The 17,819-nt window shown below is 36.0% G+C and overlaps 3 protein-coding genes across 37 annotated transcripts in view; all 3 read right to left on the reverse strand.

The window, feature by feature from the left end:
- The window catches only part of LOC126634321 (receptor-like protein 7), a 33,163-nt gene extending 18,858 nt beyond the window's left edge, over positions 1 to 14,305 (reverse strand). The window contains exon 1 of one of the 2 annotated variants that reach the window (XR_007627292.1): positions 10,934 to 14,300. Coding sequence is in view for 1 of the 2 variants with exons in the window: in XM_050304811.1 (XP_050160768.1) it covers positions 12,012 to 14,196 (2,185 nt within the window). In the remaining variant the exon portion in view is untranslated. Of the gene's footprint in view, positions 1 to 10,933 lie in introns of both variants that reach the window. The other variant, XM_050304811.1, reaches the window with a different exon arrangement.
- Positions 1 to 17,819, reverse strand: part of LOC126634329 (F-box/kelch-repeat protein At3g06240-like) — a 56,496-nt gene that overhangs the window by 27,080 nt on the left and 11,597 nt on the right. For 4 of the 27 annotated variants that reach the window (XM_050304838.1, XM_050304836.1, XM_050304834.1 and 1 more), the window contains one exon: positions 5,207 to 5,373. The exons of 14 other annotated variants lie outside the window; for them this stretch is intronic. The gene's annotated coding sequence lies outside the window, so the exon portion shown is untranslated. Of the gene's footprint in view, positions 1 to 4,726; positions 4,866 to 5,206; positions 5,496 to 5,599; positions 5,858 to 7,334; positions 7,456 to 17,819 lie in introns of those variants that run through there. 9 more of the 27 variants (XM_050304844.1, XM_050304832.1, XM_050304845.1 and 6 more) reach the window with 7 other exon arrangements.
- The window catches only part of LOC126634328 (RNA polymerase II C-terminal domain phosphatase-like 4), a 56,069-nt gene that overhangs the window by 21,509 nt on the left and 16,741 nt on the right, over positions 1 to 17,819 (reverse strand). Inside the window, exon 9 of one of the 8 annotated variants that reach the window (XM_050304822.1) lies at positions 9,028 to 9,066. The exons of 6 other annotated variants lie outside the window; for them this stretch is intronic. In XM_050304822.1, coding sequence (XP_050160779.1) covers positions 9,028 to 9,066 — 39 coding nt within the window. Of the gene's footprint in view, positions 1 to 8,340; positions 8,515 to 9,027; positions 9,067 to 17,819 lie in introns of those variants that run through there. One more of the 8 variants, XR_007627297.1, reaches the window with a different exon arrangement.

Here is a 17,819-nt window from a genome sequence, read left to right on the forward strand (position 1 = left end):
TTTGATTTTTTTTGCAACTTTATTTTTTAAAAGGGTAAAATGAAAACTTTGAATTTTGCTAAGTAATAACAGATAATTAATGAAGTGCAAATAGTAAAAAAAAATTAATATTAAGAAGAGGAGGGTTTGGAACTATTTCAATAATTTGGAAATTGAGAGTTTTAAACTCAGAATGCATGAGTAGAGGAGGGTTTTAAGTAATAACAGATAATTAATTAATTAAGTGCAAATAGTAAAAAAAATTAGTTTTAAGAAGAGGAGGGTTTGGAACTACTTCAATAATTTGGAAATTAAGAGTTTTACAACTTTATTCTTTAAAAGGGTAAAATGAAAACTTTGAATTTTGCTAAAGTAATAACAGATAATTAATTAAGTGCAAATAGTAAAAAAAATTAATATTAAGAATTTTAAACTCATAATGCATGGGTAGAGATCAAATACCATATCCAATAGGATATTTGAGCACATGCAAGTGCAGATAGTAAATCCCAAGTCTTATGGTGGTAATAATACCCTCTTTAGTATTTGTTTTTCACTCTTTAGTTGACAAAAAAGAATTTTTATAGTATCAATATAGATAAACATTTTTCTTCTAATACAATGCATGATTCATTAAAATTCACTGAGAATAAAGGAAAGGAAATAACCATCTCAATCCACCCCCTCAGTTCTATACTAAATAGAAGGGGATCTTTGGCGTTTCATTCACCACCACGGCAAGTGAAACACGACTCCACCTACAGAAATAAAATAAAAAATTGCTAGTGTGATGAAAAGTGACAACTTTTTTTCTTACCAATTTGAAACTTCAATTTTTCTTTTTTTCAAGATTTGAAACATTTTATTTTCTTTATTTTTTATAGTTGAAATTGACCCATATTTGGTCCTACATCAGTCTCCTCCACTAGAAAAATCTCACCCTTCATCTTGAAAACAACTAGGGTTGATATGAATCTTGATGAGTCAATAATTTCTTCAATTAGAGGAACCCATTATTCTTGGTATTTAGTTGGAATCACAATGGCACCTTACTATGATATACATGTTTATTGAGCTTCTAGTTGATACGAATGATATATATGATTACTAGTATGAAAAATATGAGCCTCGAACCTTATTAGAAGTATTCTATAGAACTTGTATGTTTGTATGTCAATATATTTAGTTGTCATGTGAAATTGATAGTGTGTGCGCTCACATTGTAAATCATATGTGCTGATGTAGACAATAAGATGTGTGGTGATCGGTTGCACTCAATGGTACAAAGATGATCCTGGTTGGTATATCTACGATAGGGGATCATACGTTTTCAAGGGGGATCATGATTAGTACATCCGACATGGGTGATCACTGTTGCACGATTAGACTACAAATATGGTTTTGCTTGGTATATCTACAATGGGGAACCACATACGCATTCTAGGAGTGATCATGTGTTGGTATATCTGCAATGGGTGATCACTACCTAAAGTTAGGATACGATTCTGCTTGGTATATTCGTGAAGGGGCCGTACATATGATAGTGATCATGCTTGGTATCTCCGTGATGGGTGATCGCTGCCTGCACAATTAGACTATGCATATGGTTCTGCTTGGTGTATCCGCAATAAAGGATCATACGCATTCTAGGAGTGATCATGCTAGTATATCCACGATGGGTGATTACTACCTAGAGTTAGGATACGGTTCTGTTAGGTATATCCGCAATGGGGGACCGTACATATAATAGGGGTGATCATACTTGGTATATCTGGGATGGGTGATCATTGCCTGCATTATTAGACTATGCCTATGGTTTTGCTTGGTATATCCGCAATGGGTGACCATACGCATTCTAGGAGTGACCATGTTTGGTATATCCGCGATGGGTGATTACTACCTAGAGTTAGAATTCGGTTTTGCTTGTTATATCTACGATTGAGGACCGTACATATGATGGGGGTGATCATGCTTAGTGTAATTGCGATGGGTGATCACTGCCTACCTAGGGTTGTGAGGATTAGTTGTACTTGCTTAATTTCGATAGACGACCATATTTTAGTTAGATTCCGTTGAGTGATCTGGAATCCCAGTTCTTGTTTATTTCCATTAAGTTAGTCTGAAACCTAGATTTGAGTGCATAAGAATTGCTCACAGTGGATATTGTGGATCCAAATTTCCGTCTTCTTCTTCTTGGACAAAATTGCACCTACAAAACAATTAACACCTTAGGTCAAGGCCAAGAGCCTCACGCGCCCACGATGAATTGGGGGGGGCTTTGGCCAAAGAACCTCTGATGCCAAAGTTAGAATTTAGAGAGAAAAGTATTTGGAGAGTTTTTAGGAGTTTTGCAAGAGTATGAAACTTAGCTTTTTAGAAGAAATAGGGTCATATATATAGGGAATGGGGTGTGGTCGGCCTTTAAGTGTGTTTTGGGGTGTTATTTGGTGATTCAATTAGCAATTAATATATTAATTAGGTATAAATATATTAATTGGCTAATTATCATAATAAAACAAATGTTTTGGGAGATTTTGAAGGTTATGGAGTGAGGATGGATGAGACAAATTTGAACTTGTTATCTATTTTGGGTACTCCTGATTTGGTTGATGGATGATTCTCCACTGCTCACGTGTAGGAGCCCCGGTATGCACCGAGGGTAAATTTGTCATCTTCACCCAAAAATCCACGTGTCGCCTTATGATTATTTTTGGCTCCACAGTTATTATGGTTGTAAATTAGAGTTATCATATATATAGGGAATGGAGTGTGGCCGGCCTTTAAGTGTGTTTTGGGGTGTTATTTGGTGATTCAATTAGCAATTAATATATTAATTAGGTATAAATATATTAATTGGCTAATTATCATAATAAAACAAATGTTTTGGGAGATTTTGAAGGTTATGGAATGAGGATGGATGAGACAAATTTGAACTTGTTACCTATTTTGGGTACTCCTGATTTGGTTGATGGATGATTCTCTACTGCTCACGTGTAGGAGACCCGGTATGCACCGAGGGTAAATTTGTCATCTTCACCTAAAAATCCACGTGTCGCCTTATGATTATTTTTTGCTCCACAGATATTATGTTTGTAAATTAGAGTTATCATGTTATTGCTTGGAATCCAGGTAGGGAATTATGGTGAGTTCCTTTATTAAATTGGTGAAATGATATGTGATTTTTTTTTATTGATTAACGTAGTTAAATGTTAATATTGTGCATCTTTGATTTGTTAGATCGCCTGATTGTTGTGATTGTGGATTGTGTTGGAAAATATTGTGATATAGGTGAATGACAATCTTGTTCACATATGATTTCATTATGTGGACAAAAATCTAGCAAGGCATACTCAATTATTGGTTCCCTTGTGTGATTTTGGAACTCTATGTTCTTGCCAGTTAATGCCTTGAGAATTTTAGAGCTTAAAAGAATGGTGAATTACGAATGGTTTGATCCCGTTGTAAGGTATATAGGCAATCTAACATAGATGTTCGATGATCAAGTACGTGGTGACGTCGCGTGTCGATCCTGGACGTAGCTCGGGATCAGAGGGTGACATATAGACTCTTGCATTTGATCCCCCATAAACGCTCATGCACATCACCATCTAAAAAAGAAACAACCATCTTCACCATATTCCTTTCCGGAATTGGCTATGTCTTAAAAAGTCTCTCAGTTGTAAAAATTAGGATACGAATCGTTTGTTTGCAAGAGCACGAAGCTCAAACTAGGAAATATCAGAATAGAATTATTTTTACTTTCTAATTTATTTATGTTCAATGACTTCAATTATTTCCCTAAATCAAGAGTGTTTTGATGATTTCCCACTAAATTAACATAAAGGGCCAATTTCCGCATACGGCCATGTTTTCCCATACTTCATCTAACTTTCTATTGAAAATGTCACATTTCAAAATTTTTTTTAAAAAAAAAGAAGACAATAATAAGTTAAGAAATGAAATATAACAAACACAAAAGGAGATTCAACGACCAACATGTGACTTTTTGGATCGAATTTGGGTAAATTTGAAGCTAGGGAGAAATTATCTGTTCATAGTATTTTGGGGAAAAAATTGGCCAAACCAAAACTTTATGGGTAATATCGGCAATGGGGTACAGGTTAAGGGTGGGAATCGGCGAATTACTTTTCTTAAATGTATAGAGAAACTGAACTCAAGTGAAGATCCAGGTTAGTGTCAATTAGGGATGGGCAACGGTTATCCCGGACGGGTAACCGTTGTTATTTACCCATAACTCAGACCCGCATAACTGTTTACCCGTTGGGTAATTGCCTAAAAGGTTAGACCCATACATATAACCGTTTATAAACTGTTAACCATACTCATAACCACATACCCATTTAACCATAACCGTTTAATACCCGTTTACCCATTTACCCATTTTAACCCCGTTTATCCTTTTTTTTTTACCATTACCCCTTTTTCACCCGTCTACGTGTTTTTTAACAACTTGAAAATTAAAAATAAATTATCATAACTTTTTTTTTTTTTTAACAATTAAACACCGTTATAGGTACATTCATCATACATTTCCGTATTTTAATTTTCAAACGGACCATAAATGTCCTAGTTTACACGATTTAAGCCAGTCAGTTAAGAGTTATTTTACTCACCCCCTAACCCTTAGCTTGCGCCCCTCTAAATTGTGCCACATGTGTAAAAGACAAAACACAATCAGTCTAATGCATTTATTTATTTCTTACCAATAATTAAGCAATAAACTTACCATTCAAAACCCCACTGAGTGAGGTTTCAAAACATAATTCATTAAAATTACATAATCAGTCTAAGGCATGATAGTGATTGGAGTTGGGGCTCTTAACTTTATAATTGGTGCAGCTCTCTATTCATTCAGAAGCTGCAATCTGTAATGGAAAGAGATCAAGAGTTTGCGTTGTTGAGCAAATTTGACACCATATTCTATATACAAGCTCAAAGTAGTCACTCTTCGGCATCCTAATTTTGGGACGACATAAAAAATTCATATGATCACCTATCAAATTTAGCCTAATGAAAAATTCAAAAGTTAGTTCGCATCGAAGACAACATTCAATACTTTTATTTATGAGACAATGATGCCCTAAAGGGCGGCTCAGTTTACTCTCGAGGATTGCTGATTAAGTAAGCTCAAGAGGAACGGGTCTAAACTAGACAAGAAGAGTAAACTATTCAAACTATGCACAACAAGGATATGGTTAGTGCTTACAAGGAACTTTTTCTTCAGGTTGCTTTCGGTTGCACAACTCCGACAGCAGATGATATACTTCATGGCTTAGTGTTTGGATCTTCCCCTGGGCTTGGCAATGACCAAAGTGGATGGTCGGAAGGGCAAGTCTTGTGAAGTTGCCATTGCTCCACTGGCCCTGCCTTGACCTCTTCCTCTTGTCACAGTTTGAGAAGACGATGGCAATGCAGCAGATCACTGAGTGAACTCCATTCGCCTTGATCATGGCATGGCCTGACTACCTCTTCCTCTTCCTCACCACACCTAAACCCTAACAACAATATCAAACTAAGCCTTAAGTTAACAAAGTAAATTAAGCATGTACGATTTTCTCAGTTACTGCTCGAGAAGAGGATGCAAATTGAGTTTCATCACCTTTGCCTGCAACTCTCCCATTTCCTCTGCCCATTGGTCTAACTCTTCATCTACCTCTTCCCCCTTGAATGAACAAGAAACCCTCGCTCGCTCGCTCTAAATTTGGGTTGTGATCATGAATTAAATGAAACAACAGGAAAGTGTACTCTATCACTTAAGAAATGACACCCAAAACGTCCTCCTTATCATCCTCCTCGCCACCAACAATATGCCTGACGGCAATGCGGGTGGAGGAACTTAAATTATTCGAATTTGAGAGGTGGCTATGGTCGTGGCTAGAATTTCCGTTGGGGATGTTTCCTAGCCGATGAGCACGCAGCTCCCCGAGAGGTTGGTGCTGGTCGATGCTTTCTGTCATGCTTCTGCTTCACTGGCGGGCTTGTCGGGCAAGGCTGAAAGAGAAGGACAGAGTTAACTTTGAAAGGTGCCTTTGTGGGGCCTTAGGTATAAGCCTTGAGACTCACAATCAAGATTAACTTTTAAGTGCTCAGGCGTGCCACTGCCATCTTTAGCATGGCAGATGTAAAACGGATGTTGAGTTTTGGTTATTTATATATCCGAGAGGCTGTTTTAGTTATGAAATGTGCCTTTGTGGGGCCTTAGATGTAGGCCTTGAGGCTTCCAATCAAGAACTAACCCAGTACTCGAATATATAATGTTTGTTTCATTGATTGCAGAAGTATTATGACTATTATACTTCTGATTACCCGAGCCCGAAGAGCAGAAATAATCCAAATAGGTGCCTTTGTAGGGCCTTAGATATAGGCCTTGAGGCTTCCCATCAGAATTACTTCTATACTCAAACGTTCTATGATAATCATAATATAACAGACATAAAACTAGGAAATAGGTCGATTACTTGCGCCCCAAGTAACTTCGGACTTCTTGTTATCAAAGACTGTCGTGGATGGGTTAAGTCCACATAAGGTTCTTTTTTATGCCTTGAGACCAAGTAATTTTGAATGATCAATCTTACATGCCCGAGAGCTTAGAACTTATATCTGATTTAAACTGTGAAGACACATTCCAATCGGATTTAAGAACAGATGAGTCTTTTAATCATTAACTTGCTAGAAATAACTTGGATACAACTGGAAGTATACAACATATTGCTAGACTAATGAATGAAAAGATAAAAACAAAGAGGGTCGGGCAAGGTTTCACCTTATCGGGCAAGGCTGATTGTCTTGCAACTTCCTATCTTTGTGGTTTATCAAGCGGTTTGAGAGCTTAGAAAGAGAGATAGGGAGATAAGTTTACAAAAGGAAATCGGTACTACAGCAAGTTTTAGACAAGGTAGCAGAGCTATTACAAAGGGTTTGGGTGAGGGTTGATCCCGAAAGGGATGAAGGCTTGGGCTGACTACAGTTTCGTTGAACGCAAATCTGGCTTTGAGCAGAGTTTGTGCTTGTATTTGTTTGTTTGATTGAGTGTCTTTATCTCTGATTTCTCTTTCTTCTTTTATAGACACTTTGGCTTGGCCTCCTGTAGCAGTAATCTTGCCCGAATGCAGCTTGAAGGGCAATGACTCATCAGCTATTTACTTGTTCTCTTCCTCTTCCTCCATCTCTACTTTCCTTTAATCTTGAGCAAAACAAATTGGAACGATGATCACTGAAACTATTACCTTGATTTTCCGATAGCATCGACGGCGTCGAAGACCAGGAGGACCCACTCAAATGCGTCTCTGCGACACGAGCGACTAGGAATCCTTCGTTTCCGAGCACTCATCAACCTCTTCCCTTCGTCCTTTCCGCTTGGCTCTGACGACGGTAGTCTCTGTGTTTTAGTCAACGCCAGTCAACGTATATTGACACTGACACTGTCAATGCTCAGTAGGGTTTCTGTTTTGTGTAAACTGGTTCGGGCCCATTTTGGGTCGAGCATTTGGGCATTTACGAACTAAAAACTTTTTGGGAGGTGTTTTTTTTTTTGGTCCGTCTCAATAATATTCTGCTCAAGTGCTTTCCGAATAGTTAAAAGCACTTCAAAAAATTAAAAGTGCTTCTTACAATATTTAGCGAAAGAAATATTAAGTGTTTGCATAGTAGGAATATTAATTTTTTTCTCGAAAGTAGCGGATATTCAGTGCTTCATTAAAGAAGCACACATTGAGTGCTTCTCAAAACAAGCATTTGGATTTTAACAAAAGCACTTCTATTGATAAAGAGAAGACGTAATTTTGAGGGGAGCATCAAATGGGCCCTTCAAATTAAGAAATTGTATAACACGAGTACACTGCTACTGTAGCATGCATGCATTTGAAGTTCTTCTACAAACTATATCAGCCTGCGGAAGTACTCCAAAGTTTAAAACGCATGCATTTGAAGTTCTTTTGCAAACTATATCAGCCTACAAAAGTACCCAAAGTTAAACACATGCATTTGAAGTTCTGCAAATTATATCAATATGCGGAAGTACTCCAAAGTTAAACGCGTACTTGTGCATTTGAAGTTCTGCAAACTATATCAGCATGCAAAAGTACTCCAAAGTTAAACGCGTGCATTTGAAGTTCTTCTGCAAGTTATATCAGCCTGTGGAAGTAAGTCTTTTTAACTTTGGTTTCATAATTATATCCATACATTTTGAACACAAAGAAAATCATATCATGTAACATAAAAAATATCATATATCAATTCAGAAGCCCGCTGAGTTGGTTGTCAAAACATAATTCCGCGAAGAGAGAAACAAATAAAGCAATTAAAAGAGCTGCAATCATTAAGCAAATTTGACACTTGATGCATCCAGAACATCTTCTCCTTTGTCATAAATCTGCAACCATATCCTACATACAAGTTCGGTATCCTACTTTCGAGACAAACATCAAAAATTCAATCCGCTATCAAATTTTCCTTCACCTAGTCAGCAATCGTCTTTTGTTTAAAAGTAATGAACGATTCAAAATTAAGTTCCACCTCAAAAACGAGACCAGTGGTGTAAGGACAACAATGAACAAAACGAGAGGAGTGATTAGTATCTCAAACTATGCACAAAAATGATGAAGTTAGTGCTCCTGCAAGAACAGATCATGTGGTTTTCATTTGCTTGACTGGGAACTTCCCTTCAACTTGCTTTTGCCACATAGAGTTTGAGCTTCAATCCACTGTTTATTAACTAAAAACTTCTTTTGTTTGACCGCCCATTTAGACTTCTCTGTGCCAGCATCTCCTGAAACCACATGTGTCACCGATGGGTCCACTTGTGTCCAACAAGAGGCTCTCAACTGCTCTGCCATCTTCCAGAGAGGTTGATTCTCAGCCTCGACCTTTGAAGGAAATTCGTGGCTGAAAACAATTTTACACCCATTTAACACATCCTTCTTAACAGTTTTCAACACTTACAAAAATAGCATCCAGAAGAATCCACATTAAATATATGAATCTAAGGGAAATAGTCATGTTTTAGTGGCTCTGAAAAAACTTGTTCACCTGTCTCACATCTCTTTCAACAAGATTATCCTCCAATTCCTACCAGATGGCCACCAACAATAGATTAGCACACAAAGAAAGTGTAACTTTTTGCCATCATGGAGACATAAAGTGGTACTTACACATGGTTCATCCTAATGCTATATAAGTTAGGTTACTGATTTGCTTCCTCATTTCGTCATTGGTGATTCGTATTTTCAGTGATTTTAAGAATGGGTAATAAGTTTTTGTCAAGAGTTAATGTGTTCAGTTTCATTTTTTCTATTTTCTGTTCTATATGGTTTTATGTCTTGTGATTGGAGTGTCATGTGATTAGAGATTCTAAAAGACAAACATGACTTTTTTTATTTGGTCAGAGGAGGGGGGAGCAAGTTCTGTTCAAAATTTAGCTTTTCCGATGGCTTGGAAGAAATTATATCACTATTGCTATTACAAGTGTCCAGTTTGCAGGAACGACAAGGCATGCTACAATCTATGCTTCTTTGGTAGATTTGATTCAAATTGGTAGATTTCAGTAAGAAATAAACTTTTATCTTTTCTTTTAGTTAAAGACAGTTAAGACATCAATTTGTAAAAGATATGAATATTAACAATGGTGATAGAACCGCCAATCCATATAGTTGTAAATAGACTTCCACATATATGTAAATAGTATTGCATATCGTGTCTATTTATAACTTTCTACATATTTTATACAGTTTTAAACTCGCAGCATCGCGCGGGCACCATTGCTAGTTATGTATACTAAAGCTCAATAAGAAAAACACTGTTCTTAAGTACAGTGAAAGGACAGAAAAGCCCCTGTTTCACTATTATTTTTTAGTGTTATTTTTTTGCTGCATAGTGAAATGGCCAAAATGGCCCTGCCCCTTCAATTTGTCGACCCACCATTTCTCTAGATACTTCCCAGTTCCCACATCGTTTTTCTCACCGTGCTGCTTGCCTCTACTCTCCCCGTCTTCCTCATCGCCTCATCTGCTAAATTCTCTTCGATTCTACCAACCGCTGCAACCGTTCAGACTTTCCCAAAGGTAAATTCTTTTCTCTTCCTTACACAATTAGATATTGATTTTGAAAATAGTGAAAACCCCATAAAACAAACTGACTTTCTCAACCGAAGATTATGATATATGTTTCTAAGCGGTTTGCCTTCGGAAGATTTTCAGAGAATAGCTTCAATTGAGTTAGGTTTTGTTCAATTTAATCTCATTAGTTTCATTCCAATTCAATGATTTTGTTTAACGCTGAGTTTTCTGTTGGAGAATAAATTTTCTTCATAGTTCATTCAATTTTGTTTTATTTTCTGATTTGGATTTTGAAATTGAGACTCCTAGCTTTACCCTCATCAAGAAAATTTTATTGATTCCAATTGATAAATGTTACCAGGATGGGAAGGGGATCTCCAATTTGATTTCAACTCTTCAGGTATGCATTCATTCCAGATTTAAAACATCACTTCCGTTTAGTATGTTGTTTATCATTTTTTATCACAGCACCGTCATGCGGTGTTACTGTCCGTCCTTTTAGTTGTTAAAATTTGTTTGTTTGAGTTGTACATAGAACTCTTAACGTAGAATTAGTAAAATGCAGGTGCAGAATGAACGACTAATCAATGTGGGAAAATGTATATAACTGTAACTTAGAAATCTCCCATTTTGATTGCACATATGCTCTTGATGTAAAGTAAATAAAATGTAATGTAACTTAAAGATTGATTTTACCATGTTGTTTTAGCTGTTTTGTTAATTTTTGAAATATTTAGAAATGAATGGGTTGGTTTGTGATTTTATGGAATTTCCAGAAGTATTTATTATGTGTATAGTGATAAATATATGTGTTTGCGAATGCAGTTAAGCTGTTGGTAGCTTTTGAGCATCAATCGAATATTTTGTACTGTTTTTCAAACTTTCTCTTTTTTTTTTGGGAAATGACTCATATTTGCTATAAACTATGAATTTAAAACCCGCAGCGGAGCGCGGCACTTTTGCTAGTTTTGACCTAGAAGCAAATGGAAATGGGAAATGTAATTCCAACTACTTAGTTGATAACACTGAATTTGATCAAGTAGAAATGTTATACAAAGCAAACTTATAGAGCCCCATTATTGTAATACAACATAACAAATGCTGAAGCACCAGAAATCATAAAAAACATGACGTTGGCCTTGAAGGCCCAAACATTTCTCTAGCCGGTAGACACATCAAGCTAAGTTCGGCGTCCCCTCGTCGCCCGTGCAGTTGTTGACTTCCTCATTCTCCTGAATGTGTCCACAAACCATTCATGCTTCTTGTCTGCCAACGTGTTTCCAGCAACCACTCCCACTACTAGTCCGCTAACAACTCCCAGCAAAACTACGTACCAGTCAAACTCAAATGTAAATCCAGCCTCTTCATCTTCTTCAAAGCTTGATAGTGGCGGCAGCCTCGAGCTTTCAGAACCCTCGCATTTCTTGGACAAAGGCTTTCCACACAGACCTGAGTTTCCTTGGTATGAATCTTCTAGGAATGTACCAAATTGTTGGCCAAGTGGTATTTGCCCCCAAAGGTGGTTATGCGACACATTGAAATACTCAAGGAAAGTGAGTTGTGCCAAGCTACTGGGGATCCTTCCTGAGAGCTTGTTTTGAGAGAGATCCAACGATTCAAGAGCAGTCAAGTTCCCTAGAGATGAAGGGATGTGACCAGAGAGAGCGTTGTTGGAGAGGTTTAGCAGCTGAAGTTCTCTTAGACTCCCAATGATACTTGCTGGAATCTCTCCTTCAAATCTATTACTTGAGAAATCTATAAGTCTCAGATCATAAGGGGTATGATCATATGTCAACTTAACACCTTTTACTGGAATTATGATACTGTATGAAAATTGAAAGTAATTTCCATATACATTTCTGCTGCTGTTCGATGAGACTAAAAAGTACTGGCTTCCCTCGTTTGCAACAACATATTTAATGAAATTCCAGTTCTCCATGTACTTAGAAGGCAACATACCTGAAAACAGATTGTTGGATAAATCAATGATGCACAAGTTTGGGAACTCATGATTAGTTGGAGGCTTCCCAATTATCCCATGAAATGCATTCGACCCCAAAATGAGACCCCTCAATACTGGAAGTACCCCTAACCAAGAAGGGAAGATGTCACTCATCTGATTGTTGCCAATGTTAAGAAACTCTAGCCGAGTGCAATCGGCCATTGATCTCGGTAGCTTCCCCTGTAACCGATTGTAACCCAACCCAACCAATTTCAAACTATTTTTGTTAGCACAAAATGGCGGAATATCGCCATGGAAAGAATTATAACTCAAGGCCAGCATTTCCAAGCTACCGGACTTCCCCAAACACCGTGGAAGCATGCCACTCAGGCTGTTGTTACCCAAATTAAGAACTTGAAGATAATTCAAGTTGCAGAATAATGGTGAAACTTCTCCACTATAATTATTGTTGCTGACAATGTAGAACGTGATAGATTGTGGTGGAATTGGCAATGACCCTTGTAACCGATTATTCCCAAGACTAAAAAGCTGCAGATTTTTCCATGGAAGAGTGACTGGATTTTCCTCAAAGCCTGTTAAGAAGTTCGAAAAGAGGTCGAGATAGACCAGAGTTTCTCTAGTTGCATTCCAGAGCCATTTTGGTATTTGGCCATGAATGTTGTTACCAGAAAGGCCTAGGAATCCCAATTCGTATTGATTTTTCAAAAATTCTGGAAAATCTGTCAAGTTGCATTCAGCCAACTCTAGAAATTTGAACTTTGGAAGAGTAGCACTCGAACCAGATTTGACATGCACGGATAACTTGTTGTATCCTAAACCAAGTACCTTCAACTTTTTGAGGTTGGAAAACTCATCAAACTCAACTAATCCACTCAAATTATTATGGGAAAGGCCAAGACGTTCAAGATTTCTGAGGTGGAAAAGCGACTTAGGAATTGCTCCTTGCAAATCGTTGCGAGTGAGCCGCATAAAAGTTAATTGGGTCGACTCTAATGCGAGCCAAGATGGGATTTCACCAGTTATTGAATTGTCAAGCAAGTCTAGAGACGCAAGTTGGGTCAGGTTAGCCACAAAACGTGGGAAATTCCCCTGTAAGTTAATATCCGAAAGATCCAAGTAGTTGAGCTTGGTTAATTTTCCAAAACAAGACAAGGAATCATGAACTAAGAATTGGCCTGCGGAAACGTCATGAAATGAAGCCATCGCAAGGAAACTGAGCTGGGTAAGGTTTCCAAATGAAGATGGAACATGGGAATCAAAACCACAGTGTGAGATATCAAAGTAATTTAAGGAATGAAGGTTTCCGATGGAACTAGGAAGTTCACCAGAGAAATTTGTCTCCGAAACATCTAATGTTTTGAAGGAATTGGTCCTGTTAAAAGTAGGAAAATAACCATTTAGGTCTGTATTCGAGTACAATCTAAGCTCCTCTAGGTTTGGTAGGTGGAAAATGCCTACTGGGAATTCCCCATACAACCCACAAGAGCTTAGATTGAGAGATGTGAGAGAAGATGAGTTGACCAAGATATCAGGCACAGTGGAGTATATGCCTACATCACTAAGATGAAGTTGTTTTATGCTGGTCAAGTTTTGGACTAGGATTCTCATGATGGACTTCCTAAGCTCCAAACCATTATTGTAAGACAGAACAAGGGTAGAAAGTTTGGATAGCTTTGAAATTTCAGATGGAATTTGGCCAGAAAATGTAGACCTTGAAAGGTTGAGATAGGATAGACTCGAAAGGTCATGGCCCAATCTCGATGGTATTTTAGAGGAATTGAAGTTGTTATCTGAGAGGTCAAGCTTCTGCAAGTGAACAAGTCGGAAGAGGGTGCTGTTGGAATTGATAGAACCATAGAGACAGCTGCTCTTGAGGTCAAGGCCAATGACACGGCCAGACTCCGCATGGCACTCAACACCATCCCACGAACAACAGTTACTCTGATTTTGATCTCCTTCTCGAGCCCAAGATGTAACCTTTGGATAAGCAAAAGGAGATCCAGAAGCTGACTTGTCTATCGTAAAGCTTTCCTTGAATTGTAACAAGAGGGAAAGCTCGTCAGCGTGGCAAAGTGTCCGTGTCTGAGTCTGCACAAATGAAAAACAGTGAGTAGCATTGAGTAATAGCACAAGAAGACAATGCAAACAGGTAAACTTGGACAACAAAGAATCCATTTTCATGGCAGTGTGTTTTTCTGGTTATAGGAAATATTGTTTTATGGCTCTCGGATAATTAAGAGTGGGGAAGTTAACTCCTTTTATAGACACAACTCATGCAAAGCATAAATAAATAAAAAAGTATGAGTCGATCGATGAGTGGGTGGTGAATTGATGTCTCGATCAATTGAAGACTTGAAGTCATTCATCGTTTGCATGTAATAATTGCAAACTTGATTGTTTAGTTTTATCTATACGCTCATTTGATCTTAAAAAATGTGAACGTAATACTTTGAGCAGATAAAATCAGGTGATCGCTATCACTTGAAGACTTGAAGTCAAGTCGTCGTTTGCATATGTGACTCATAGCAACACTTATTTATCTTTTTAATACAGGTTCTAATTATGTGTATATATACTCCTTAACTCAATTTATTTATCGTTACACTTATTTATCTCATGTTAATTACTTGAGTTGAAGTTCGTCCATGTAGTAGGATTTACTATGTATACACACAATTTATTCATAGTACGTGAATATTAATTAATTCAGTTTTTAATTTAAGGTTAGTGTTTTATTTTCTCGTGCTTTGCACACATAACAAACAATTAGTTGTCACTCCTACTAATAAAAATGTCACCGAGGCTACTATCTCTTTCACAAACAGAGTAGCTTTTGTTCCACTAATCATAGGCATGAGGTCTCGTGAACCAGATTATAAGCCACTGATCATCAACATAAATGTTCTTGTAAAGCTAACCATGCATTCAAAGTGACAGGCCGACGAATCAATGGAAGTCTTTCGAAGCTAGCTACTATCCTATCCAGCACTTACACATATTTTTGGATGCGCACAATATTAATTATATATTGCAGGATGTAACATGATTCATTTTATAGAAAACTAGATTTTAATCCTTAAATAAGATAAAACTGAGAAAAATGTCTTATACAAGATTAAAATTTGATTTTAGTTTCTAGACTCTATTTAATGTTAGCATATGTAATATTCAATGTCTCTCCGTTTTATTTATAATTTATAATTCTCATTATGGTAAGTATATTATATAAGAAAATATTTTTGTAGAGATTTTTTGGTACACTTATGTTTTTCCATATTTTCTTATGTGCCACTAATTCATTACAATGTATTTAGATATGAACATTTCGGTACACTTATATTTTTCCATATTTTCTTATGTACCACTAATTCATTACAATATATTTAGGTATGAACATTTCGGTACACTAGGTTAGTATAATATATTTAGGTACGGACATTTCGGTACACTAGTTTAGTATAATACATTTAGGTACCAACATTTCGGTACACTAGTTTAGCATCATATATTTAGGTATGAAATTTTTTTGGTACACTTATGTTTTTGCATATTTTCTTATGTGTCACTAATTCACTACAATATATTTATGTACGGACATTTCGGTACACTAATTTTGTAAAATATATTATGATACGAACGTTTAGGTACACTAATTAGATGAAGTAAAATAAAATTAATGAATTAAAATATGTATAATAATAAATTTCAATTTTAATGTAATGTAATGACATTAAATAAGATATCTATTAAATATTAAAAAAAATGTAATATGAATTTGAATTAAGTACACATTAGAGGACTAAAATCAATATCCAATCTAACACCAGGTTTTTATTGAATTTTAATCTTCTTCTTCAAGGATTAAAGTTCAAAAACCCCTTAATTTTAATGTCGTAAGATTATTGATTACTATGTGGTAGTACCAATTTTGTCTGAAGTAATGAATCATCCTTTCATAGACTTCATCTACCTTTTCGCGAGAGTTGTGAGACTTCTCTGAATGATCATATTCATTCATGGAATGACACATTATTTATAGAAGGGTGTAACCTCTATCAGTGGTGGATCCATGATTTTAGTGTCAGGTGGTCCCAATTTTAAAGCTCCAAAAAAGAAAGACCAAAATAACATTAAAAAAATAAATGACAAAATCAATACCATTTATCCGTCTACTAAAATAAAAATAAGTACAACTACATAATATATAACTCATGTAGTTAATGTGAGACTATCAAGACTCTTGTCATTAATACATTGATAAACACTGTGTTGATCACTTGAGTAACAAGTTCTCACAATATGAACTAATAAATAAATCATGCACCCCTAAAATAACTTGCATAACTAAATCCTAATTACGGTTTTGGGATCAAAGAGAACAATGGAAGACGTTCGCAAACCTAAAGGCTAAAAGTTATTCAATTTGAAAATCTTTTAACCATTCATATACATAAAACAAATAAACAGTTCATTATGAATATGCTACTTGTTACTAAAAATGTTGATTGGCTTGACATGAATGAATGAATGAATGACTAAAAGGTCTCTGAATTGAAGGATTTTTGCATATACGATTATGATAAAGAGAATAAACAGTTTTGATATGATGTTCGTACAGTGAAAATACGTTAATCGTAAGTGAGGGGACAAACATTATCCAAAAAAGTGTATGATAATACTTGTACTCCTTGGGAGATGAGCTCATTCTCCCACTTACAAATAAAGTATCTTAACCGTAGAAATTTCATAATCAAAATCGTTCAATTTCTTAATCTTCATTTAAAAATCATCCCTATAAATATCATTCGAATTAGATATTGTTTAATCATCTAAATGTAACAAATGAATCAACAGTTTGTCATAAATATGTTAGTTGGTACTTACACCGTTAATTTGTTTGATACATTTGGATCTAAATGACCTCTGATTCAAATGATTTTCTTGTGGAGATGATTTTCAAATAAATCTTACAAAATTGAAATGTTCCATTTATAAAAAGAAAAACTAATAAAAAGAGTTTGAAAACTTAACGATAAAAACAAAATAAAGGGTAAAGTGAATAGTACCATGTTTGATTTTTTAGTGTAAAAATGTGGTTTTTCATTAAAATGAATAGTACCGCAGACTTTTCGTTAAAACTTCCTTTATAAAATTTATGCTATAAAGATTCACTATTTGTAAATGGAGAAATAAGCTCATTCCAAAAAGTGAACACAAGTATTATTCTTCACAAAACATACGCAAACAAAATATGGGGATGAGTGATGAGTCATTGAGTGGTGACAAAAAAGAAATGAAAGAGAAAACCAAACAAGGAGACAATGAAGTCAATAAAATGCCGATCTCGATCACTCGAAGACTTGGAAGTCATATGAGTCGTTTGCAAGTAAACATCTCTAGCTAACCTACAAGTCTACCATTAATGTTATTGTTACTTATTGGCATTGGGTATCATGCAATTGTCTCAGTTGAAGTCAAGCTATTAAGGATAAATTTGCCTTGTCCCACGTGATAAGGTATCGCTAATTAGTAATTACCACTCATGTTCTTGTCATGATAAATACTAAAAGTGACATTAAGAAAAAATAGAAATTGCATTTATAATTCAGTAATACAAAAGACCAACACAAGGGTTACATCAATAGCATCTTAAACATCTAGAGTTCCTTTGGTGTATCCAAATTTTCGTCAACTTAAATCACTTGACACACTTTAGAGTGTAATACCGTTATTTTATTGCCTAGAAACCCTTAACATTTCATATAGGTTGTGAATCTAACGTCTAATTTAATCTCTAAAGTTAA

The sequence above is a fragment of the Malus sylvestris genome, chromosome 9 (assembly GCF_916048215.2).
Source record: "Malus sylvestris chromosome 9, drMalSylv7.2, whole genome shotgun sequence".
Taxonomy (NCBI): domain Eukaryota; kingdom Viridiplantae; phylum Streptophyta; class Magnoliopsida; order Rosales; family Rosaceae; genus Malus; species Malus sylvestris.